Below are 23922 nucleotides of genomic sequence, written 5' to 3' on the forward strand. Positions count from 1 at the left end.
GAGTACAGATCCCCACGCTCCCCCCCCCCCCCCATAGCTAGCAATCCAAAACAGTCCAGTGGAGCCTGAGTGGTGGGTGTTGCCTTCTGACACACTTCCGGTCATGTCAGGGGGTGTGGCATATGCAAATAAGTTATGCCAATAAGTTATGCTAATGAGCTCCTGCACCTCTTTTTCTACTAAATGACCCCGGGTCCTAGGTCTTAATGAGTCTTTGTCCCGCCTCGGTGGCCCCTGACATCTGTCACCTTCAGGCAGTTGCTTCAGCTTGCCTTATAGCAGAGGTGCCTCTAGGTCAGGCTGAAAATATTCTAACAGTGGCCATGTCAAAACCCTGGCCAGAACGCCAGGCAGTCTGGGTATCTCAGGGCGTTTGTTGAGATTTATACCAGGTGGTTGCGGATTAGTAACTAGACATTTTGTGCAACGGCGAGAGATGGAGCATAAAAGCCCTACAGCCTTAGGGGCAGTCGAAACCTTAAATGCTTCCCCTTTCTTTCAGAGCTATGAAGAGACCCCGCTGCGGCGTCCCAGATAAATTCGGAGCAGAGATCAAGGCCAATGTACGGCGCAAGCGCTACGCCATCCAGGGGCTAAAATGGTCGCACTACGAAATCAGTTTTTGGTGAGATTTGGAAGAGGGTGAGGGGCCAGATGTGGGGAAGGAGGCTGAGGGTGGGGAGGGAGAGGGAATAATCTTTGAGACGGCATCGATGGTGGAAGTCAGACAGGATAAAAGTAAACAGTACAGGCATCAATTACAAATTGAGGCTAAAATAAGTCACTTTGTTCAAAGATTTATTGAAGAATGTATCATTCTTTAAAGCTTACTTTTTTGTAATTAGTGTGTTGGTTTGAATGTATAACTGTTCTTATGACCCTTATGTATATTTTTATTGTTATATTCGTTTTATTGTTTTAATCCTACCAATAAAATGTTAATGAGAAAAAAAAAAAGAAAAAGTCCCTGCGAAGGGGGAAATACCCTGATCAATTACCAGAAGAAGGAACAAATTAGTCGACTTGTTTGTAGACACTTCAGTTACATCATTTTTGGTGATGAAATCTGAGTGGGGTTTTTTTGATACTGTAAAATTTTGTGGTATAAGACAGGAAAAGAAACACGTCAGTTTTAGGAAGGGCAAATGAGCTCCAGAATGCGGGTGATGGAAATTGGTGGAGGGACCAATGCGGAGACCCCCAGCCAATTAATAGAAGCCCCCCAGTATCTTTGAACACATGAGCTGCCTTATACTGAATCAGACTGTAGGTCCGTGGAGATCAGTATTGTCTACTCAGACGGGCAGCAGCTCTCCAAGGTCTTAGGCGGAGGTCTTTCACATCACCTCCAACCTGATCTTTTGACATGGAGATGTTGGGGACTGAACCTGGGACCTTCTGCATACCAAACAGATGCTCTGTCCTTGACTACAGCCCCTCTCTTAATCTTTGACACCCAACCGAGCGTGCAAAATTTCAGGACGAGGCACTTAACGAAATTCCAGGACCCCAAATAATCCATCAGGTTTTGCGCCGTGAAGTCAGGTTCTCAGATTTCGGGGGAGGGGAAAAGATCTCATGTCTCCTGCCCGGTCTTTCAATGGCTTTCAGATCTCCCAAAAGAGCAGACAGAGGAAGAAAGGGAGTCATAGTCCTTTCAGGTGATCTGTCTGGCTCATAGTCTACCTTGTGCGATTTCTGCCCACGGGAGGAAAAATGTAACTTGTGGCTGAGAAAGAGGGGAAACTTAGGAGCCCGAGGAAGATTGGAGGGTGTGGGCAGGCAGTGAGGTTGGGCGAAGATGTGGGCAGTCGGTCATGTGCAGGGGAGAGCTCTGTGGCGCTGGAAGGAGGCTCCGGGATTTGGAGTACCACATCTCTGGGGTCAATAAGACCTCTGTCAGTGTTTGCGTCAAGGTGAGGCCACCCTAGGGAACCGGAACTCAACCTCTGTCTCCGCTGCAGCATCCAGAACTATACGCCCAAGGTGGGTGAGCAGGCTACCTTCAGCGCCATCCGGCGGGCCTTCAGCGTGTGGCAGTCGGTGACGCCGCTGCGCTTCCGCGAGGTCCCGTACTCGGCCGTGCGCGAAGGCCGCGAACAGCAGGCGGACATCATGATCTTCTTCGCGGAGGGTTTCCACGGGGACAGCACCCCCTTCGATGGCGAAGGGGGCTTCTTGGCTCACGCCTATTTCCCGGGGCCCCACATAGGCGGGGACACCCACTTTGATGCCGCCGAGCCTTGGACGTCACGCAACGACGACTATACTGGTGAGACGCTTGTTAAGGTCGCCATCTTTGGCTTGGGGGAATACCTGGAGATGTGGGGGCTGGAGCCCGGGGAAGGCAGAATTTGGAGAGGGGAGGGAAGAAGAAGAAGAAGAAGAGTGGGATTTACACCCCGCCCTTCACGCAGAGTCTCAGAGCGGCTTAGAATCACCTTCCCTTCCTCACGACAGACACCCTGTGAGCAATGTTCCCTTTAAGCTGTGGAGTCCTGTGAGCAAAGCTTCTACTTTGTGAACTACTGGCATTAAAGTTGTGAGCGAGCAATCTGGCTGTTGCATAGGGCCCTCCTTCCTGAGCGAAGGGATAAATCTGTGAGCAGGGGGCTAAAAAACTGTGAGCTAGCTCACACCAACTCAGCTTAGAGGGAACACTGCCTGTGAGGTAAGTGGGGCTGAGAGAGCTCTGAGAGAACTGAAGAGAGTCTTCCCTCCAACGCCGCCATCTCCTCCAGGGGAACCGATCTCTGTCGCCCGGAGGAGATCGGTTGTAGTTCTGGGAGAGAGTAGGGGAGATCAGCGGGGAGGGGCGGAGGAATGTGTGCGTTTGTCGGTGAACGATGCAGGATATGAAGAAGACATCCGTGCGCCTGAGTCACAGAGCAGCGTGAGAGGCGGCGGAGAAGGAACTGGTGGGCAATCCCCGGCTCGCCGATTCATCGGCTCGAGCTGCCTCAGGGCTTCCTCTTTCCAGTTCCCAAATTCTTGGAACCCGTGATGTCGCTCGCTGTGTGTGAAGCAAGAAGGGAGACTTGCTCAGACAAAAAGCACTCCAGTTTCTTATTCGCTTTCTTATTCTCTCGGATTGGGTCAGCATTAACGTTGCAAAAGGGAGAAATGAACCTGTAATCTTTTAGTCTGTTGTGAGGAGAGGAAGGGGAGGTGGTTGTAGGCTGCTCTGAGACCCTGAGTGAAGGGCGGGGTGTAAATCCAATCTCTTCTTCTTCTTCTTCCTTCTCCTCTCCAAATTCTGCCTTCCCCAGATTCCGTCCCCCAAATCTCCAGGGATTCCCCAAACCAGTTTGGTGTAGTGGTTAAGAGCGGCGGACTCTAATCTGGAGAACGGTGTTTGATTCCCCACTCCTCCACATGCAGCCAGCTGGGCGACCTTGGGTCACTCCCAGTTCTCTCAGAGCTGTTCTCTCAAGAGTACTTCTCTCAGAGCTCTCTCAGCCCCACCTACCTCACAGGATGTCTGTTGTGGGGAGAGGAAGGGAAAGGAGATTGTAAGCCACTCTGAGACTCCGAGTGAAGGGGAGGGTATAAATCCAATCTCCTCCTCCTATGCCAAATGGTCCCGGGTTCTCCATAATGGAAAGTGTGCCCTCCCCAAGATTTCTGCACTATTTGATTTAATCAGCATCCTCCAGGGGATTCAGAATGCCTTGCAGGACAGATGACTGGCTGCTGTTAACTAAGAGACCCAAGAACTCATGAGGCCGCCATCTTGTTGAAGCTAAGCCGGTCTACATCTGGTCATTGCCCAGTTGAGTGTCCCGGGAGTGTTCTCCAGCGGTCCCCCGCCATTTTAAGCCTGCAGGCACCTCTGGAACTCTGACACAGTTTGGTGGGGCACAGCCACAAAATGGCCGCCGCAGCTTACCTTCAGCCGCACAGTGAAGATCCGTGTGCCGTGGTGGCAGCTGCAGCCGAAGCAGCAGTCTGCCCATACGGTCAGATCTCCAATGGTCAACCAGAAGCCTTGTTGGGCAAAAGTCCCATCTGGCCCTGCCGGTTCTAAAAACATGTGAAGAGCACCAGGAAAGGGGTCGGCATGGGTGTTGTGGTGCTCACAAGCATTGTGTTGGGGCCCCCTGGTGTATACCATCTTGAGTAACCCAATAGAAAACATTCTGGGACATCAGTGTGATAATAAATAATTTTGAACGGTGGGGGAAGGTTGTAATTTCTGACGTTTTCCTGTTTTAACCCACACAGGAAATCACATTTTCCTAGTCGCCGTTCATGAGCTTGGCCACGCACTCGGCTTGGAACATTCAAATGACCCCTCGGCTATCATGGCGCCTTTCTACCAGTGGATGGACACCGAAAACTTTGAGCTGCCTGAGGACGACCGGCGTGGCATACAGCAGCTGTACGGTATGGCCCTCTCTCGACCCCATTGTGACCTCTGACTCCTGAAAACCGTCCCCATTTTCCTACTCCTTCGGTGTCTCTGAGCGAAGTTGTACAGACAGGCCGGTGGCCAAAATCAATGCTCTGGCTGCTGACGTCAACTTTTCCCTCCGCAGTGCCCGACGGAGTGAGTCCCAAGAGGGAGGTGGCCATGTTTTTGTGGCCTGCCTCGCCACAAAATCTCAACCATTCGTGAGGGCTTCTCTTTTCAGCCAGTCAGAGCTGCTTTTATTAGCTCGGTCTGAGAGAAGTGGATTTCACGCTGTGAACGATGCAGGCCTTGATGGAGACAGACTGCAGTTTTGCCCTCAGGCGTCTGGTAGCCAGAGAAACCAGGGTGGTGGTCAGGGGACATTTAGTAGAAAAAGAGGTGCAGGAGCTCATTAGCGTATCTCATTAGCATAACTTATTTGCATATGCCACACCCCCTGACATCACTGGAAGTGTGTCAGAAGGCAACACCACTGCTCAGGCTCCACTGGACTGTTTTGGATTGCATTGGGGGGTGGGGTGGCGGCTCTGCAACTCACCTGGCTGCTTCTTGCTCTGACTGAGGGCTGCTGGGAGCAGGGGGTGGGGCTTGTTGCATGTGCCCGCCCACCTGGGCTCTTTACTGCCGGAGCTCCGCTCCTGTGCGCTCCTGCAGGAAATGACCCCTGGTGGTGGTAGAAAGTGTCACCAAGTCCTAGCCAACTTATGGTAACCCCGTAGGGTTTTCAAGGCAAAAGAGGAACAGAGGTGGTCTGCCATTGCCTGCCTCTGCGTAGGAACCCCAGTCTTCCTTGGGGGCTCCCCACCTAGATACTAACCAGGGCCGACCCTGCTTAGCTTCTGAGATCTGCTGAGATTGGGCTACCTGGACTATCCAAGTCAGGGCAGAGATATTATACATTAGTAAAGAGTGTCTCTTTTCAGTTATTATGGTTAATAACTTTTTTTAAAAAATAATTCCAGTAGCTTCCTTATGTACCACTGGTGGCCACAGTTTGCTCCAAAGTAAAAGTGCTCCAACAGCCAGTTCTGACATTAACTCCTAATATCTTTAGTTGTCCATTTCTCTGTCTTCTTCTCTGCTCTACCCTACCTCAAAAGGGGTTAAGATTAAACCCTTCCATCCTTCTCTCCAGGAACTGAAAGCGGCTCACCCAGTAAACCTCCACCGGTCCCCCGCACGACTGCGAAGCCCGACGTCCCAGACCGCCCCCCCCACAACCCGCCGTTTGGCCCCAACATCTGCGATGGAAAATTTGACACCATCGGTGTGCTGCGGGGCGAGATGTTTGTCTTCAAGGTGAGGCTTTGTGGGGACAGGCAGAGCGAAGGAGGGGGGAGTTTGGGGGGGGGGACGTGCGTGTCTGTCCTGCTTCAGAGCCGCCCACCTGTCTTTTTGCTCAACTGTGTTGTGCAGAAATAAAAAGGAAACAGAAAGCTGGGCTCTGCAGCTTGTATAAGATGTGCAAATTTAGCAAATCTTGGCAAAATCTGCTCACACTGCATAATTTAGTCTGCTTCTGCCGGTCGTGATTATAGACAATATTTTGTGGCCCATCCTCTGGACCACTGATTCCTTCTCAAATCACTCTCCTACTGAAATTTTAATCAGGTAGCACTCATGCGTTTTCAAGCTTGTCTTCTCCTGCCCTGAGGAAACATGTTCGTTTTCTTTTAAATGAAATGTAAGCCCAGTTTGTTTCCACATCCAGTTATTTATTATTGATACCGTGATAGTAACAGACAATGGGCTCTTTTTGTAGCAGGAACTCCTTTGCATATTAGGCGACACACCCCTAATGTAGCCAATCCTCCAAGAGCTTCCTGCTACAAAAAGAGCCCTAACAGTTATTGATTTATATAGTGCCATCAACATGCGTGGAGTTTTACTCCCTGCCCCAAGGAGGTTACAGTTTGACAGGGGAGACAAAAAAAGGGAGGGGCTCATCACCAGTGTTCTGTCTGATCTATGTCCAGCCAATCCAATAATATTATATCTTCAGGGTTTTTGGTTTTTTTAAATCTTCATCTCGGTGTAAATTCTATCAGTGAAGTCCGGCTGTCAAATTGCTTTCTTATTTTGCTCCCACATGGTGGACTGATTTGCCTGAGGAAGTCGAGAATGTTCAAACGCTTCTGTAATTCTGCAGAAGCTTTAAGCAGTTTTCATTGTATTATTTATTGTATAGATCAGGGGTCCACAACGTGGTGCCCCTGGGCAGCGTTTGATTTGTTTGGCTGTACAGATTTTTAAAAACATCGCTTTGGCAGCAGCTGCCACCACAGCACAAGAATCGTAATGGTGTGACAAAAGGTAAGTCGCAGCAGCCATTTTGTGGCAGGCTCCACCTCCTGCAGAAGCCATTTTGTGTCCGCCATTTTGTGGCTGCACCCACTACGCTATGTCAGAGTTCCAGAAGCGCCCCCAGGCTCAGAAACGTTGGAGACCCCTCAGCATAGACGATATCATTTTGTTGCTTTTCTCTTCCATTTTGTAAGCCTGGTTCAGTTTTCCCAGCGTCGTCTCTTAATTTTGAAACCCGGTTCTTACTGCATTTTACACATACCGTTTTTGTGACATATATCTTGTTGCGTATCGCTCCTATTGTGTTGTTTTAATAATAACAACAATAGCAGTCACAACGGCAGCAAGGGTAATCCGCTTAATGCATTCTGTAATTTTTATTTTGCTTTTTTTCACCATTTTGGATAACTTTTAACACCAGCTCCCTCCCGAAATTTACGCTTTTCCAGGACAAATGGTTTTGGCGGGTCCGGAACAATCGTGTGATGGAGGGGTACCCTCTACCCATCGGCCAGTTCTGGGTCGGCCTCCCCTCAACAATCAACACAGCTTATGAGAGGAAGGACGGGAAATTTGTATTCTTTAAAGGTAAACGAGATTTAGGGCGGGGGTTTTATTTTGGAGGGCTGTCAGGCCCTCCTGGGATTCTTTTTGGAGAGCCGACGTGCTCTTTGAACCCACTTTCTACTCCCCCTCCCCCGGAATACCGTTTCGATTACTGCGAGTAGAACAATTTAAAGGCATGGTAGTTTCAGCTCTGTGAATCACCCGCTGCTGCCGATAGCCAGCCAGCCAGTCAGGGTGTCTCCAGCTGAAATTGACAAGGAGGCCGGGCCTAATTTGTGGCTTGGCTTTTTCTCTTCCCCTGGCAAAACAAGTCGGAGCAACTGCCGGAGTGCCTGACTATTTGCTGAGGGATAAGCCAGAGATCCTTCGCTGTACAATCTGATCCGCCCGGCCCGGCCTTGCCTGGGCCTTTGCGAAATCTTATCACTGATGTCAGAGGATGTGCACAAAGGGAGACAGTGTTTGCATTTTTGTGGGTTTTGCTCACGCGCACCAGGCCTCGCTTACGGATTTATATATACACACACGCACACAGACAGAGAGAGAGAGAGGCAGAAGTCTCAGCCAACACAACATCCAGCTGGCAATTTTGCACAATCTCTTTCCACCCGTTCTTCTCTTGCAGGAGAGACGCAGGAGAAAGGAGACGGGGTGAGGGGGGGCGGCGTGGGGCAAGGAAACATCTCAGGCCACGTCCGGGCACGTCGGGAAATGCAGTGGCAGGTTTCAGTCAGTCAGCAAGCGGAAGGCCACGTTTTGTGAAAACCTCCTTGCACACAGAAAACCAGCTCCATGAGCCAAGAGAAGGCGTGGAGTAGGGTTGCCAACCTCCAGTTGTGGGCTGGAGATCTCCTGGGATTTCACCTGATCTCCAGGCAACTGAGATCAGTGCACCAGGAGAAATTGGCCGCCGCTTTGGAAGGTGAACTCTATGGCACCATACCTCACTGAAGTCTCTCCCCCTCCCCGAACCCCACCCTGCTCAGGCGTCCCCCTCCCAAATCGCTGGGTTTTCCCCAACCTGAAGGTGGCAACCCCTAGCTCGGAGTCTTTCTCTCCTATTCATTTGGAATACTGTGTGCAGTTCTGGTCACCACACCTTAAAAAGGATATTATAGCTTTGGGAAAAGTGCAGAAAAGGGCGACTCGAATGATCAAAGGGTTGGAACACTTTCCCTATGAGGAAAGGTTAAAGCGCTTAGGGCTCTTTAGCTTGGAGTAACGACGATTGAGAGGAGACATGATTGAGGTTTATAAGATTATGCATGGGATAGAGCAGGTAGAGGAAAAGGTACTTTTCTCCCTTTCTCACAATGCAAGAACTCGTGGGCACTCCATGAAATTGCTGATCGGTCGGGTTAGAACAGATAAAAGGAAGTCCTTCTTCACCCAAAGAGTGATTAACACATGGAATTCACTGCCACAGGAAGTGGTCGCGGCTATAAGCATGGACAGCTTCAAAAGGGAATTAGATAAGCATAAGGAGCAGAGGTCCATCAGGGGCTATTAGCCACAAGGTATAGAGAGGGGCTCTGGGGCAAGTGATGCTCTGTCTTCTTGGTGCTTGGGGGGGTCAACAGTGGGAGGGCTTCTAATGTCCTGGCCCCACTGGTGGACCTCCTGATGGCACTGGTATTTCTGGCCACTGTGTGCTACAGAGTGTTGGACTGGATGGGCCTTTGGCCTGATCCAACATTGGCGTCTCTGATGTTCTTATGTTATGCTAGTTTTCTGTTTTCAGGGAGGTTTCTTCAAAAGAGAAAGGGGCTTTTGAAACTGGGATCCACCCCCTGCTGCTTGAAGGGATGCAGTCTTTTCTGTGCCCTTGGGACTCTGTCATGTCACTCCCACCTTGTTCTCTTGCGTGAACGAGGCCTCGGCCGTACGGGTTTCCTGCCGACAGATGGGTTCTCCTTTCTGTTAGCTGCCCCTGGCTCTTCTGTAAAGTTGAGGCTGAACTGAGGCATGGTGTAGGCAGGCCCGTCTCCAGACAGAACCAGACTCTGGTTCTGAACCGGTCCTGGGGGACCCTGGTGCATTGTGGGAAATGGGGTTGCCTCTCTCTTCTTGCAGGTGACAAGTACTGGGTTTTCAACGAAGCCTCTTTGGACCCCGGCTACCCAAAACACATCAAGGAAATGGGCAGAGGGCTTCCCACGGACCGGATTGACGCTGCCCTTTTCTGGGTGCCCAGCGGGAAAACGTACTTCTTCCGGGGCAACAGGTGAGTAACTGAAGATCACCCTTTGGCCCCCGATAGTTTCACATCAGTGAGATCAGTGGGCTGGTTACTAGGGCTGTCGGTGGAGGGTGTGGCTCCTCCCACGGTCCTGATCCCTGACTCTTCCCACCATTGTCTTTGCAAGAGTATCACCTCCTGCACCCCAGTGGACGGGGTGAGCAAGAAGGTTAAATTTACTTACTTCATTTCTCCCCAGTGGGCACCCAAAGCAACTTTCAACGCTCTCCTTGCCTCCATTTTATTCTCACAACCACCCTGTGAGATAGATAGATCCAGAGGAGTTAGACATGCTAGTCTGTTGCCGCAAAACAGTAAAAAGCCCAGTCGCACCTTTAAGACTAACAAACTTTATGGTAGTGTAAGTGTGACGACCTCCTTATGCTGGAGGACTGGTTTCCCTTTAAAAGTGTTCCTTATTTTATTCTACTGGGTATATCTGGCTGCCACCAGGAAATTTAAGGCTTTCCAAACCTTTATGCACAATGTAACCAGTAATGTGAATATTTTGAACAATTGCTTGGTGTCTCACACAAGATCTGCTTCCTTACTGACAGGGATCTTTCAGGTAACTTTGTAACACTTTAACTCAAGGTCTTATAAGTTCACTGTTTCTCTCCAAGATATCAGGACATACAGCCTTTCCTATAATTTGTCTTCAATTAAACTTTCATTTACTTTTTCTTTTTCTTTGTAACTTCCTTCATATACAGAACTAACAGCTTGTCTAACTCATTCCCCACACAGAACTTAGAGCAAACTGAACTTCCCTCAGCTTCTCTCACAAAACTCAGAACTAACCGAACTTATCAACTGTCAACATGTAACTGTAACCTCTTACTGACATACAGACATATCCACTCATTCTCACTTCCAAAACCCCTCCCCCTCTCTGTCAACCACCAATCACACCACACTTGCTTCTCTCAACCACTCTAGTCTACTTACCACCGCCATGCAACCAAACCTTTAAAGACACACACACACACACATAAAACAAGGAATCATTACAGTAAGCTTTCGAGAAACAGAGCTCTCTTCGTCAGATGCATTTGTGAGGTAGGTTAGATACTACCTCAGATACTTCGTCAGATACTACCTGTGAGGTAGGTTAGGCTGAGAGAGTGTGACAGGCCCAAGGTCGCCTATAGTAAGCTCCCGTGGCGGAGCAAGGGTTTGAACCTGGGTCTCCTTTTGACACTCTAACCCCAGGGTGTCAAACTCATTTGTTACGAGGGCCGGATCTGACATAAATGTCACTTTATCGGGCCAGGCCATGTGTACCTTAAAATGTAATGCCGGGTCCTGGAGATACAAACTTTATAAAGGACACAGGCAAACCCAATTAACAATATTATCTTTAACTCAAAACACAAACAAAAGCAATTGATTCCTAGCAATGAAAGCCATCGGTTTACTGGGGAACTCACAAAAGCCCCAATAAATGTATTTAATCATACCCAAGACCAGGTTTTTTCCAACCATAAAAGGGGGAGTACCTTACATTTCTATCCATACCAGTTGCTTGCGGGCCGGGTAAGAACCCTGGATGGGCCAGTTCTGGCCCCCGGGCCTTATGTTTGACACCCCCTGCTCTAAGCACTGCCCCACAATGGCTCCAAATGGAAAGGGCCGGAGGAGATGCATACTGTCGCTTCTCAGTGGGTACCCGTTGAGCTTGTGGGGAAGAAGAAGAATCTGTTGAATTGTGCAGGAGTGGAAATGGAATGAGTTGAACTGTGAGTCCTTTTGAGTGGGCGGTAGTTTTACTTTCCATGTGGCGATTGTTTGAAAAGGCTTTTGTGATCTGCTCTGAGCTCTTGGGCTAGAGTGGGCTGATAAACAAGCAGGTGATCCTGTCGTCCCCCGCAGTCCTTCTTACTCCTCCCTCTGGCTTTGGATTTCGCTTGGCCTATTTTCAAACCTGTCCTCATAGCCTTATGGGCTAGAAGGTTGATTTTAAAAAAAATGCTGAAATGCCATACCGAATACCAAAGTTACTGGTAAAACCACATCGCAGATAGCGTTCTGGCCAAAACAAAAGTATTTCTGCAATGACACAAGACCAAAGGCTTAGCTCGGCCTGCAGTTAGTCAGTCACCGAGGAATGTACCCCTGCAATCACCTGAGCCTACTTCTGAGTAAATGGGGCTGGAATTGCATTTGTTGTTGTTCAGTTGCACAGTCGAGTCCGACTCTTCGCGACCCCATGGACCAGATCACGCCAGGCCTTCCGGTCTTCCGCCGTCCTCTGAAGTTTGCTCAACTTCATGTTCGTTGCATCTATGACACTGTCTAACCATCTCATCCTTTGCCGTCCCCGTCTTCTTTGACCTTTACATTACAGAAATATTATTTAAGGCTTCCCAACAACTGCCTTGCAGGGTTGGACCAAAGGTCTTTCTAGTCCCAAGTAGCAGCCAGAGAACATCCCCTAAAAGCTCAGAAGCAGCGTGTGAAACTGATTGCCTTCCCTTGCGTGTCCCTATTGTCTGATACTCAGAGGTATACTGCCTCTGCATAGGGAGGTTCCATCACCACTGACAGTCTTAGCCTCTATTAATCTAGAGTTAGCCTTTCTGAAAGCCACCTGAATCGCCTGCTCAGTTATGCAGGTGAGGAATATGTTACGCAGTGCCTGGCAAGCTGTGGTGTTGTTGGAAGAATGGGTAGTCATTGCCAATGTTCCCTCTAAGTCGTGGAGTCTTGTGAGCAAAAATTCTGCTTTGTGAGCTTCTGGCATTAAAGTTGTGAGCAAATGATTTGGCTACTGCATACATTAGTTTGCTCTGGAGCCCTCCTTCCTGAGCTAAGAGAAAAATGTCTGAGCCGGAGGCTAAAAAACTGTGAGCTAGCTCACACTAACTCAGCTTAGAGGGAACACTGCTATCATCTTTCTCGTCATATTAGGGGCATCTGTACAGAAGAGAACCGGTTTACCTCACCTTGTCCCTGTCTACCCCCTGAAATCTAACAAAGTCTATCACAACGTTCTCTTTATTACTCAGGTATTACCGCTTCAACGAGGAGACTCGGTCTGTCGATGCCGATTACCCCAAGAACATTGATGTCTGGGAAGGGATCCCTGAAGCACCGCGGGGAGCTTTCATGGGCAGCGATGAAGGTAAGAAGGGAAATGAGAGAGGTGGGGGAGTGGGTGGGGGGTACTCACAAGGCTTCCACACAGCAGGTTTCCCTAGTAGTGTAATTTTTAAAAAAATGTTGGTTAAATTCATATTGATCATACGATTCTACCAACACATGGATCAGGTTCTTTGAATTCCCAGCTTTCATTTTTTAAAAGTAAGTCTCAAGCCTCTTTTCTGGCGGAGACATTCCCGTACCATTACATCTCTGCAGTGAAAGGAGATCGAGACTTACTTTTAAAAATGAAAACTGAGAATTCAGGGAACTTGATACGCATGTTGGCGTAACGGTGTATTCAGGGGTCATTGCCTGCAGGAGCGCACGGGAGCGGAGCTCCGGCAGTAAGGAGCTCAGAGGGCAGGCACATGCAACAAGCCCCGGCCCGCCTTCAGCTCTCCCTCCTCTGTGAGAGCAGATCTGCGTGTGTGTCCCCCCCCCATAGCTAGCAATCCAAAACAGTACAGTGGAGCCTGAGCGGTGGGTGTTGCCTTCTGACACACTTCCGATGATGTCAGGGGGTGTGGTATATGCAAATAAGTCATGCTAATAAGTTATGCAATGAGCTCCTGCACCTCTTTTTCTACGAAATGACCCCTGGGCAGGGCTATTTTGGGGCAGGAACGCACAGGAACGGAGTTCCGGCTGGCTCCCAAGTTGGCCACGCCCAGCAGGAACTCATTAGCATAATAGGCCACACCCAACAGCAGAAACTCATTAGGATTGGCTACATTAGGGGTGTGTGGCCTAACATGCAAAGGAGTTCCTGCTACAAAAAACAGAATAACAAGCAAAAGGTGGGTGTGGCTGAATAACCACACTTCTGGTAACATGGGGGTGCGGCCTTATGTGCTAATGAGCTGTGCTGTCAGGGGTGTGGCCTAATATGCTAATGAGTTTCTGGTGTTGGGTGTGGCCTATTAAGCTAATGAGTTCCTGCTGGGCTTTTTCTACAAAAAGAGCCCTGCCCCTGGGTATATTGATAGAATACTATTCAGTTTTTCTAAATAAATTTCCCCAGGGAGAGGAAATGGCTGTCATGGGGAAAATGGCCGCCATGTTGGCAGTACTGGGCAGATCCCAAGTCTCTCACCCACCCTGCATCCAGTCCCGGCTTTGGTGTGATCTTTTCCAGAACTTCCGAGCAAAGCAGGTGTGGGAAAGATTGAGGGGAAACCCAGGAACCTTTGGGAGGTGCACAAGTGCACCACAATGCTGTGGGGAAGCAGTTTAAAAAAATTGCCAACAGCATCAGACTTGAGGGAAATAACCCATGTGAAAACACTCAGTCTCTAGCGAGCCACTGTCGACCAGAGGAGACAATCTTGAACTAGGTGGACTACTGGTCTAACTCTGACTGGCAGCACCGTGTGTCCATATACAGCCAAGTTCTCCCTCTGCCTATTAGAAAGGGCCTTTTCCTAGTCGTTAATCATCCTTTGAGCCATCACGGGAGGTTGTCACGGATCTATAACTGACTGCCGTCGTCGAGTCAGTGTATATTCATAAAAATGATTCAGGGATGACAACGGGTATTAGTGCATTAATAAATGAACAGAGCCTTTATGATATGAATCACTGTTTTGCAGCGCCGAGGATGGGTTTTAAGATAAAAGTGGGAGATGGCACCTCAAAGGCTGGCAGATTGATGGTGTCGCTAGAGCCTACTTAATCAATCTCTGGCACCTGCAGTTGAAGGACCTCATCTCTCCCTGAGATCCTAGAAAGCCACTGCTGGCCATCAGGTGTGTGAGAGGACCTGAGTAGTCCAGGATAGCCCGACCCCGTTAGATCTCGGAAGCTAAGCAGGGTCAGCGTTGGGTAGTATTTGGAAGGGCAACCTCCAAGGAATGCTACTTTCTAAGAACATGTGGTGGGCACCAGGAAAGGTGTTAGCGGGAGCTAGAGATGTAAAATTTCCAGAAATTTTGAAGCTTGGAAAAAAACCCGGGTTTTTTGGGGGGGAAATGGAATTTTTTTGGAAAAATTGACAAAAATGCTACATTAGCATTTCTTTTGTCTTTTTCTAGTTCACATCTCTAGGGGAGCCGTGATGCCCATGGACACGGTATCGGGGTCCCCAGTTTTAAGGTCCTGCAAGACTTCTCTGTGGTCTACAAAACCAGAAAGATAGAATCCTGAAGTGACAGACTGGATGTGAAGGATGCCTTTTGTGCATGCTCCCCCATGTAAAAAAACCCAACACCCCCCCCCTGCAATTAACAGCTTATTGCATCGGAGAGAAAGAGTCTGTCCTAGCCTGCTTCTTGATATCCTGGTTTTTTACTTGCGGGAGGTTTTGCAGTGAAGGGGTGCATTCACAAAGAGCATCCGTTCGCTCCCCTCCGAATCCTGCCCCCTTGCTGTTTCCTCATTCTGATACATGGATTAATACTGTTACGCCTCTGGGATTTGTCACGATTTAAAAAAAAGTATTATCAGTTGCAGAGCCAGCATGGTGTAGTGGTTAAGCGCGGCGGACTCTAGTCTGGAGAACCAGGTTCGTTTCTGCACTCTTCCACATGAAGCCAGCTGGGTGACCTTGGGTCAGTCACAGCTCTCAGAGCTCTCTCAGCCCCCCCCAAATAAGTCTAGCTTGCCACCTAGTGGTGCATAATGCTAAAAGAGCTAGAACTTAAGACTGCCAGACAGCTATACCACACAATGCCATACAATACTATCAGGGGTCATTTCGTAGAAAAAGAGGCGCAGGAGCTAATTAGCATAACTCATTAGCATAACTTATTTGCATATGCCACACCCCCTGACATCACCGGAAGTATGTCAGAAGGCAACACCCAGCGCTCAGGCTCCACTGGACTGTTTTGGATTGCTAGCTATTGGGGGGGGGGGACGTGCAGATCTGTCCTCGCAGAGGAGGGAGAGCTTGTACCTGAATAAAACCTGGTCTTAAAGGTGCCACTGGACTGTCTTGGCCTGGGGGGTGGGGGTGGGGCTCTGCAACTTACCTGGCTGCTTCTTGCTCTGACTGAGGGCTGCTGGGAGCAGGGGGCGGGGCTTGTTGCATGTGCCCGCCCCTGGGCTCTTTACTGCCGGAGCTCCGCTCCTGTGCGCTCCTGCAGGAAATGACCCCTGAATACTATTACTACTACTTCTTCGTATTATTATCATCATCATTATTATTATTAGCATTGAAAAGCCAGCCTTAAGCTGGAGGACTTGGAACCCATCATACAAATTTCTCATGTGAAATGAAAATGTTTGCTTTCAAAATAACGAAAATGTCTATTGGGAAATAGTATTTTTCCTCTGAATTATCCAGATGAAATAAAATTTTGCCTTTATAATTTGCATGTGGAATAAAGTGACAAACATGTTCAGAAGCAGGGCCTCAGGCAAATAATCTGGGTTCTGAATACTTTTATTGCTACTGAAAATGGTATCGTAAAAGTACATTTTAACGTCAAAGGTTCGCCAAGAAATGCAGGCTTTGTTTGGTTTGTTTCCGGCGGGCCCCTGAAATAAAATGTTGTTTTCAGCATTCTCAATTTGGAAATTAAAAATCTTTTAAAGTTAGTTGCTTTAAAAAACAACAACAACAACACACTGTTTGGGTTGCAAATCTCCAGGTGGGGGCTTGAGATCGCCTGGAATTACAATGGCTGTTCAGACGACAGAGATCAGTTCACTGGGAGAACATGGCTGCTTTGGAGTGTTGAGTCGATGGCACTATATCCTGCTGAGGCCTCTCCCTGCCCCAAACCCAGTCCTTCCCAGTCTGTACCCCCAAATCTCCAGGTATTTCCCAAGTGGAAGTTGGCAACCCTACAAGAGTCCAAATGGTCACCTGCCACAACTCTCCCAAGTTTCCTTGGAGATAAATGTCTCGGGCCTCCAATATTATTTTTGAGGGCTCCAGTGTTCCCGCTAAGCTGAGTTAGTGTGAGCCAGCTCACAGTTTTTTAAGCCTTTGGCGCACACATTTTTGTCTTCGCTCCGGAAGGAGGGCTCCAGAGCAAACTAATTTATGCAGCAGCCAGATCGCTCGCTCACAACTTAAATGCCAGCAGCTCACAAAAGTAGGATTTTTGCTCACAAGACTCCACAGCTTAGAGGGAGCATTGGAGGGCTCTTTCCTTTCTTGCCAGGATACGGCTAACGCCCGCTTTCTTGTCTGTCCACCCTACTTCCCGTACAGCTTTCACCTACTTTTACAAGGGGGATCGTTACTGGAAATTCAACAACGAGAAGCTGAAGGTGGAGCCAGGGTATCCTAAGTCGGTGCTACGGGACTGGATGGGATGTAGCTCAGGGGGCCGCCCAGACGAAACGGAAGTGATCATCATATCAGTGGACGATGCCGATGAAGGGTCGGTGAACGCGGCAGCAGTGGTGCTGCCGGTCCTTCTGCTTCTCAGCATCTTTGCCTTGGCAGTCGCCATCTTAATCTTCAAGCGTTACGGCACGCCCAAGAGGTTGTTGTACTGCCAGCGCTCCCTGCTAGACAAGGTGTGACAGGGCAGCTCTCTGACCTGGGCTAGGGGCGCGGGGCACTCCTCTCTCCTGCCGTTTGCCACCAATCTCTCCTCCCTCTGCCCCTCCCTCGGATCCCTTTCGTCTCACTGCCACCAGCTCCACGCTTCCCTGTTGCCGCCTGCCTCCTTCCTTCACCCTTCCCTGCCCGCCCCTTCTTTCCTTCCGTGCTACTTTCTCACACTAGTCCCTGTCCTTCCTGCTGCTCCCCCTGCCGCCACCTCTTCCTTCCAGATCCGCTTCCCTGGTTCTTCTCCCTCCGTCCCTCTCCTCCAATTCTCACCCTCCGTTTTTCACATCCCCCACCCCCCCCAGTCTCCACGCAGCGGGTGTGCTGAGCATGCTCATTAACGTAAGGCCAAAGAGGACCTCTGTGATGGTTTTCATTCTTCCAGCCCCACTGCAGCCTTCCCACTCTGGGGCGTCCCTTGACCTCACAAGAAAAGACTTCACTTTGACCCTTCAACTGATACATTGGCATAAGCTGACATTGCAAATTCCCACAATGTTTCTGTCTCGCTCCTGACTACTGCCCTCTCCCCAGTATTCTCATGTTGTGCTTTCATTTCTAGGGGGAACTGGGAATGGATTAGGGCCCTGGGGACGGACGCTCATCATTGGCTCAATGAATAGATGAGGGGTGTGCCTTCAAGAATGGGCACCTATGAGGATTGACATCTTTTGCATGAAAGTGGGCGGAGCGACACTGATGACAGAGGGAAGGAAAGCTTTGGGGGGGGGATGGGGGGAGCAATGAAGCATTCCCAGCGTTCCAGGAGGAACTATGTCATTCCATTTGGGCTTGGCTTGAAAAGGAAGGAGGGGCAACGGCTGACCAATAGAAACACAGATGTAGATTACCCAGTAAGGAGCAGAAGAGGGCTGTTGGTGGAACACAATAGGTGGAGTCTGAAATGTGGGTCGTGGCCTAAGTGACCATCCTTCTGGAGGAGGGATATCTTGAAGGACCAACCTTGATCCGGAGTTGGGAGGGAGAAGAAGGAGCATCTCTGCACAACACAGCCGGCCCCTTGGTACCCTGCATGTAACAGGATGGGAAAAGTCTGAGTGAAGGGAGGAAGGAAGAATTGTTCTGGTCAACGGGAGGAGTAGGTAGTTACCGACAGTGGAATGGGACGGGATTGGCGGTGGTCAGTGGGTTCAGATTTCGGCAGCACGGTTCACGTTAACTTCGCACCAGTGTTTACTCCAGCACCTGACTATACTTGCATAAAGTTTACAATCGTTGCTTCTAATCCGTTTTGGATTCTACGACGTTCAAAAAAAATGTATAAGGGTTAGCAATTTGCAAAGGGGAAACGATGTCGCACCAAAGAACTGCCTCACTGCCTTATCCTCCTTTCCTAGGGAAAATCACGTTGTTGTTTTTTTTGTTGAGTATGTAATTTTTAATTATTCTATAGAAATGCCTTTTTTTAAAAAATAAAAATTAAAAATAGTGCATTAACAGGGTGGGGAAAATAGAATAGGGGTTAGAGGTGAACCCCAGAATCCTGCAGGCCGGGAATTAGGGGTTTAAACTCTCTCTCCTCTTCGGACCATTTTTAGGTGGGTGGGAAGGGTGACGCCGGGCTGGGTATTCAAATGGTCTCCAAACGGAATTAAACTGCGTTTAACGATACATTTGTGTTCGCGGGTGGGTTTTTAATTTTATGTTTCACCTTTATTATTATTATTGTTATTATTTTTCCTATTAATAATAAATACCCATTCTTTGGGAGGGGTCTATACATACATTGCTGAGAGCCTGCAGGCTATTAAATCCTGTTATTCCTTTTAATGTTTAGCAATAAAAAAAACACCATTTCCGAGTGGAAATGGAATCAAAATTCTGGGAGTTTTTCAAGATTTCTGTTTTCCTTTCTACCCCCCCACCCCAAATTGTTCAGAACTATTTTGTTATTAAAAAGTATCACCAGAGAATTTTTTTTTAAAAAAATAATAATAATAAATGCTGGAATTTCCCCTCCCCCTTTTAGTAGTATTTTGTTTTAAAGTGTGATTTATTTTGCTTTTGGGTAAATAATAAATACTCTGGGGGATTTGTGGAACTTTGGACTTACTGCTCCCCACAAATATTCATTGGCTCAAAAATGTTTGAATTGTCAGTACAGAAATATACCCCTTTCTGTGCATTCCCTAAAGGTTTAGTAGCCAGTCTTATGTCCTAAAATAATAATTAGCACATTTTTGAATCTTTAGGGAGTTCAGAGTATCTCACATGCATTATCTCTGTAACGCATACAACAGCCCAGTAAGGCAGATTAATATTAACATCACCGTATTGCCTGTAGTTGGTGCTGTGGCCACCTTTTGACACTTGTGGTGGAAATGGAACTCAGACTGGTCATGCCGTGGTTCAGTCCTTTCTGGGGCCTGTCTGTACCATCTCTGAATGCACGTGGCATGAATTGCGTGTTTGAAACGCTTGTGTCTGCAATCTGAGATGGTTTGTGACTGTATTACATCACAAATAGCCCTGGGGACAGGTCTGAGGTTCAACTATGAAAAATAAAATGCTGTTGAGGACTGAATTTCATAGTCTTGCTTAATCTCAAGATGGGTTTTCCAGTTTTAAGCCCGGAGGGCTCGTATGAGTAAGCCACCACAAGCACAGGACTATCTGCTGCTGTACACCGGCTGTATCAACTCAAGAACATCAAAAAAATAGTTCCAGATGGGGTGCTTCCAGCTATGACTGAACCGCAGAAGGAAGAAAAGGATGTTTCTAGCCTCCTGCTCTTGTTTTTGTGTCCCATTCAAAACCAAGGATTCCAGAGTCAGATTCCCTTGTTTTTCCACTGTGATGTGGGGATTCTCTTTTGAAAACAAGCTTTGATTAACCAGTATTATTGCGTAACACCATTTTGAAATCAGGATTCCTAAAAATTAGCTTTTGAAATCAGCACCACAATTCTGGGAAATTCCGTGAGTGGTTTGTTATTGTTGTGATGAGGGATTCGATTGGGTGGGCTTACTGGAGAATAACATGCTCTGCATACAGAATCACAGAGTTGGAAGGGACCTCCAGGGTCATCTAGTCCAACCCCCATGCTTAGGGTTACCATGCTGACTTTCATACAGACTGGGACTGAGCAGCAGAACTTGAAAGGTTCTAGACCTGTGTCTCCGGGGTCAGCTTGAACTCTGGCTCTTACTGGGGTGGCAAGCAGTGTTCCCTCTAAGCTGAGTTAGTGTGAGCTAGCTCACAGTTTTTTAGCCTCCGGCTCACACATTTCTGTCTTAACTCAGGAAGGATGGCTCCAGAGCAAACTAATTCACGCAGTAGCCAAATTGCTCGCTCACAACTTAAATGCCAGGAGCTCACAAAGTAGAATTTCTGCTCACAAGACTGCACAGCTTAGAGGGAACATTGGACTGGCAACAGAGCGGGGCGGGGGTGGAGTTGGGGAATTGGACATTACAGTCTTTCACAAATATGCCATGTACGATAAGCATCGAAAGTGGGGAGGGTTTTAAAAAAATGTTTTAATAACAGGACTCCGTTGTGGTAGAGAGCATCACCCGATTTTTCTTGTGGGGCAGCGTTCAACGCGCTGTACATCTTTTCTTTTTTTCTTACGTTATGGCCACAGAGAACCATAGCTTACGAAAGGGCTAGGGAAACAAGTTTTTTAAAAAGCAAAAAAAAAAATGCTTTGTGAGAAAAACAAAAGATGCAAAAGGGCTGAAACAAATAAATTATTAAAAATACCCACCTGAGGTACTATAATAAAGGCATGACGCAGCCCCTGTATCCTGTCTCCGCCGACGTGACGGCAGTGAAACCACAGCTCCCTCCCGAATTCAATTGAGTCAGGAATAATTTGATGGATACAAACAAGGGAGGGGGTGCTGCAGCCAGAAACCACCAACTGCCCCCCCCCCCGGCCAAATTTGCGAGGTGGGTGTGGAATGGAGCTAGGCCATGAAACCCAAACAGAGCCTTCCGGGACGAGCAAAACCAAGTCTCTTTCTCCCCCTCCTGGCTCTCTTGTGTGTCCCGTGCACTTGGCAGAGACCCCAGGGGCTGATCTCATCATCATGCTTTCGTGGCTGCCACATCTGGAAGCGATTGTGGGGCGGGAGGGAGCAGTGTGTTCAAAACACAGCTGGGATCAGCAAGGCCGAGATGCTCGGGGTGGGGGAAGAAAATAAGCTAACGCAACACTCTTGTCCCCCATCTCCCCCTTCCCCCATCGCAGTAAAATCAGTTGCCCATTGGTCGGCGCTACTGCCACGGGATGGAAAGAGGAGGGCCCTTGGAGCCAAGGAAAGCAAATTCCCTTTTCACTTCCCACCCCTGGCTGAGCCACTAACCCAAAATTTGGACTCTCGAGTTCCTGTATTCGAAAGCTCGAACAGTCACGAGCCAGGCCTGGCTTTGAGATTAGGGGGACGAAGGAAGGCGGGTCGTGCCAACGGCTTTCGGGTGGTGGCAAGCAGTGTTCCCTCTAAGCTGAGCTAGCGTGAGCCGGCTCACAGTTTTTTAGCCTCCGGCTGACACATTTTTGTCGTAGCTCAGGAAGGAGGGCTCCAGAGCAATGTTCCCTCTAAGCTACGGAGCCTTGTGAGCAAAAATTCTACTTTGTGAGCTACTGGCATTAAAATTGTGAGCGAGCCATTTGGCTGCTGCATAAATTAGTTGGCTCTGGAGCCCTCCTTCCTGAGCCAAGACAAAAATGTGTGAGCCAGAGGCTAAAAAACTGTGAGCTAGCTCACACTAACTCAGCTTAGAGGGAACACTGCTCCAGAGCAAACTAATGTATGCAGCAGCCACATCGCACACTCACAATCTTAATGCCAGTAGCTCAGAAAGGAGAATTTTTGCTCGCAAGACTCCACAGCTTAGAGGGAACATCGAGTCACTGCCAACCCTACAGATTTCTCCCTCTTCCACCAATATTAACCACACTGCCCAATACAATCATATTCACACTAGAAGCCACTGGGACAAAAAAGGTGACACACTCTGCCTTGCCCAGGGGCTTCCCCTTCCTTCAGAAGCACAATTCCGAGGGCTGAGGAAGGCCAGGGGGCATCATTTTCAAACTTGGCAAGCTCTAGAAAGGAAATGGACCCCGCCGGCTTCTTGGCCAACCTTCCCTTTCTTGCCTCCTTTCTTCCTGTGAGGCTGTGACCTCACCTCCAGCAGGCCGTGGTTCCCACAGGGCCGAGAGAGGAGCGCAGAAACAGAAAAGAGCGAGGAAAAGGGAGAACCCGTGCGAGGGGAGGACGCGGCGCTCCGTTTCCCAAAAGGAGGCCAACATTCTTTCCACCCTGGCCTGCAGCCACCCTCCGAAGGCACAGCCAGGCCCGCTGACAGAATTAAGACGCTTGAAATCCTTACAGCTCTCAGCATTAGGGGAGGGAAGCCCTTATTAGCCGATGCTTCATCTGTGTTCACCAGTTTGTTTTTCCCCCTCATGCATCCTGCTGCCTGCCTTCTGCCCAAGCCCAGAGGCACTATTATTTGACATGGCCCAGGGTTGAATTTTGGCCTCAAAACCCCCCTCAAAAACTGGCTTGAACCCCCCAGGAGGGCAGCAACAGCATTCAGACCCGGGGGACCCCACATTCAAAGCTCAGTACCACAGACTTGTGCCTGTCCATTTGCTTGCAGGGCCATTTTCATCTGTAAATGGGGACTGGCTTCTGCCCTGCTTCCACTTCCTTCACAGCTAGCAGATGTTATGGACAGTGTTCCCTCTAAGCTGAGTTAGCGTGAGCTAGCTCAGTTTTTTAGCCTCCGGCTCACACGTATGTGTCTTAGCTCAGGAAGGATGGCTCCAGAGCAAACTAATTTATGCAGCTGCCAAATCTCTTGCTCACAACTTCAATGCCAGTAGCTCACAAAGTAGAATTTTTGCTCACAAGACTACACAGCTTAGAGGGAGCATTGGTCATGGGCAATTTGGCTACTGTATAAATTAGTTCGCTCTGGAGCCCTCCTTCCTGAGCGAAGACAAAAATGTGTGAGCCGGAGGCTAAAAAACTAAGCTAGCTCACACTAACTCAGCTTAGAGGGAGCATTGGTCATGGGGGCTGTTTTCTTGGAACGATCCATTCTCAAGACCAGCAGAGCTGGCCTCTGTAATAGTTGGTCTACTTCAGGGGTTCCCGGCCCTTTTAAGCCCGTGGCCCCTTTGGAATTTTGGCTAAAGTGGAGAATCCAGTCCAAAGCTCGCTAAATATGTAATGAACAGACTGGCATCAAAGACGCTAGATATATTCAATCATCATGTCAGTATATTATTAATCTCAAAGTGAAACTAAATGACATCACTGTAACAGTAAATACAATTAATAAGCATTCATGAAGTAATTGTGATTATAAGAATACATGAAATTATTTTGATCGTTATAAAGTGATTGCTGACGAGAACCTCCGGATTAAGTTCCGTTTCGTCTCTTCGTCTGAACAAACCTTCAATATAAAACAATTTACACACATCAACATTAATATGTTTTTCAAAGTTTTAAATAATTTTTTTACAAGATTTCTTTATAAAATTTTTTGACAGAAAAAAGATCCATGGTTAAATACCTTCAATAAGGGTTTCAAACAGTCCTATTATTTTCCTAGCCACGATTTCTGCGTGTCATGCAAACATCTTCAAGTAGTGTTAATCAATAATCTATAGGAATACGCAAATGTTTATACACCTATAAGGTAAAGGTTCCCTTACTCGAAAGCCAGTTGAATCCGACTCTAGGGTTGCGGTGCTAATCTCCGTTT

The 23922-nt window shown here is 48.4% G+C and overlaps 1 protein-coding gene across 1 annotated transcript in view; it reads left to right on the forward strand.

Moving 5' to 3' along the window:
* Window positions 1-18644, forward strand: part of MMP14 (matrix metallopeptidase 14) — a 30973-nt gene extending 12329 nt beyond the window's left edge. The window contains exons 3-10 of the mRNA XM_015409690.1: window positions 503-625; window positions 1965-2272; window positions 4225-4386; window positions 5550-5713; window positions 7168-7306; window positions 9359-9509; window positions 12533-12648; window positions 16828-18644. Of these exons, the coding sequence (XP_015265176.1) occupies window positions 503-625; window positions 1965-2272; window positions 4225-4386; window positions 5550-5713; window positions 7168-7306; window positions 9359-9509; window positions 12533-12648; window positions 16828-17144 (1480 nt within the window). The 3' untranslated portion in view covers window positions 17145-18644. The remainder of the gene's footprint in view (window positions 1-502; window positions 626-1964; window positions 2273-4224; window positions 4387-5549; window positions 5714-7167; window positions 7307-9358; window positions 9510-12532; window positions 12649-16827) is intronic.
* The last annotated feature ends 5278 nt before the right edge of the window (window positions 18645-23922 follow it).

The sequence above is a fragment of the Gekko japonicus genome, unplaced genomic scaffold (assembly GCF_001447785.1).
Source record: "Gekko japonicus isolate JY-2015 unplaced genomic scaffold, Gekko_japonicus_V1.1 scaffold3215, whole genome shotgun sequence".
NCBI classification, from domain to species: Eukaryota; Metazoa; Chordata; class Lepidosauria; order Squamata; family Gekkonidae; genus Gekko; species Gekko japonicus.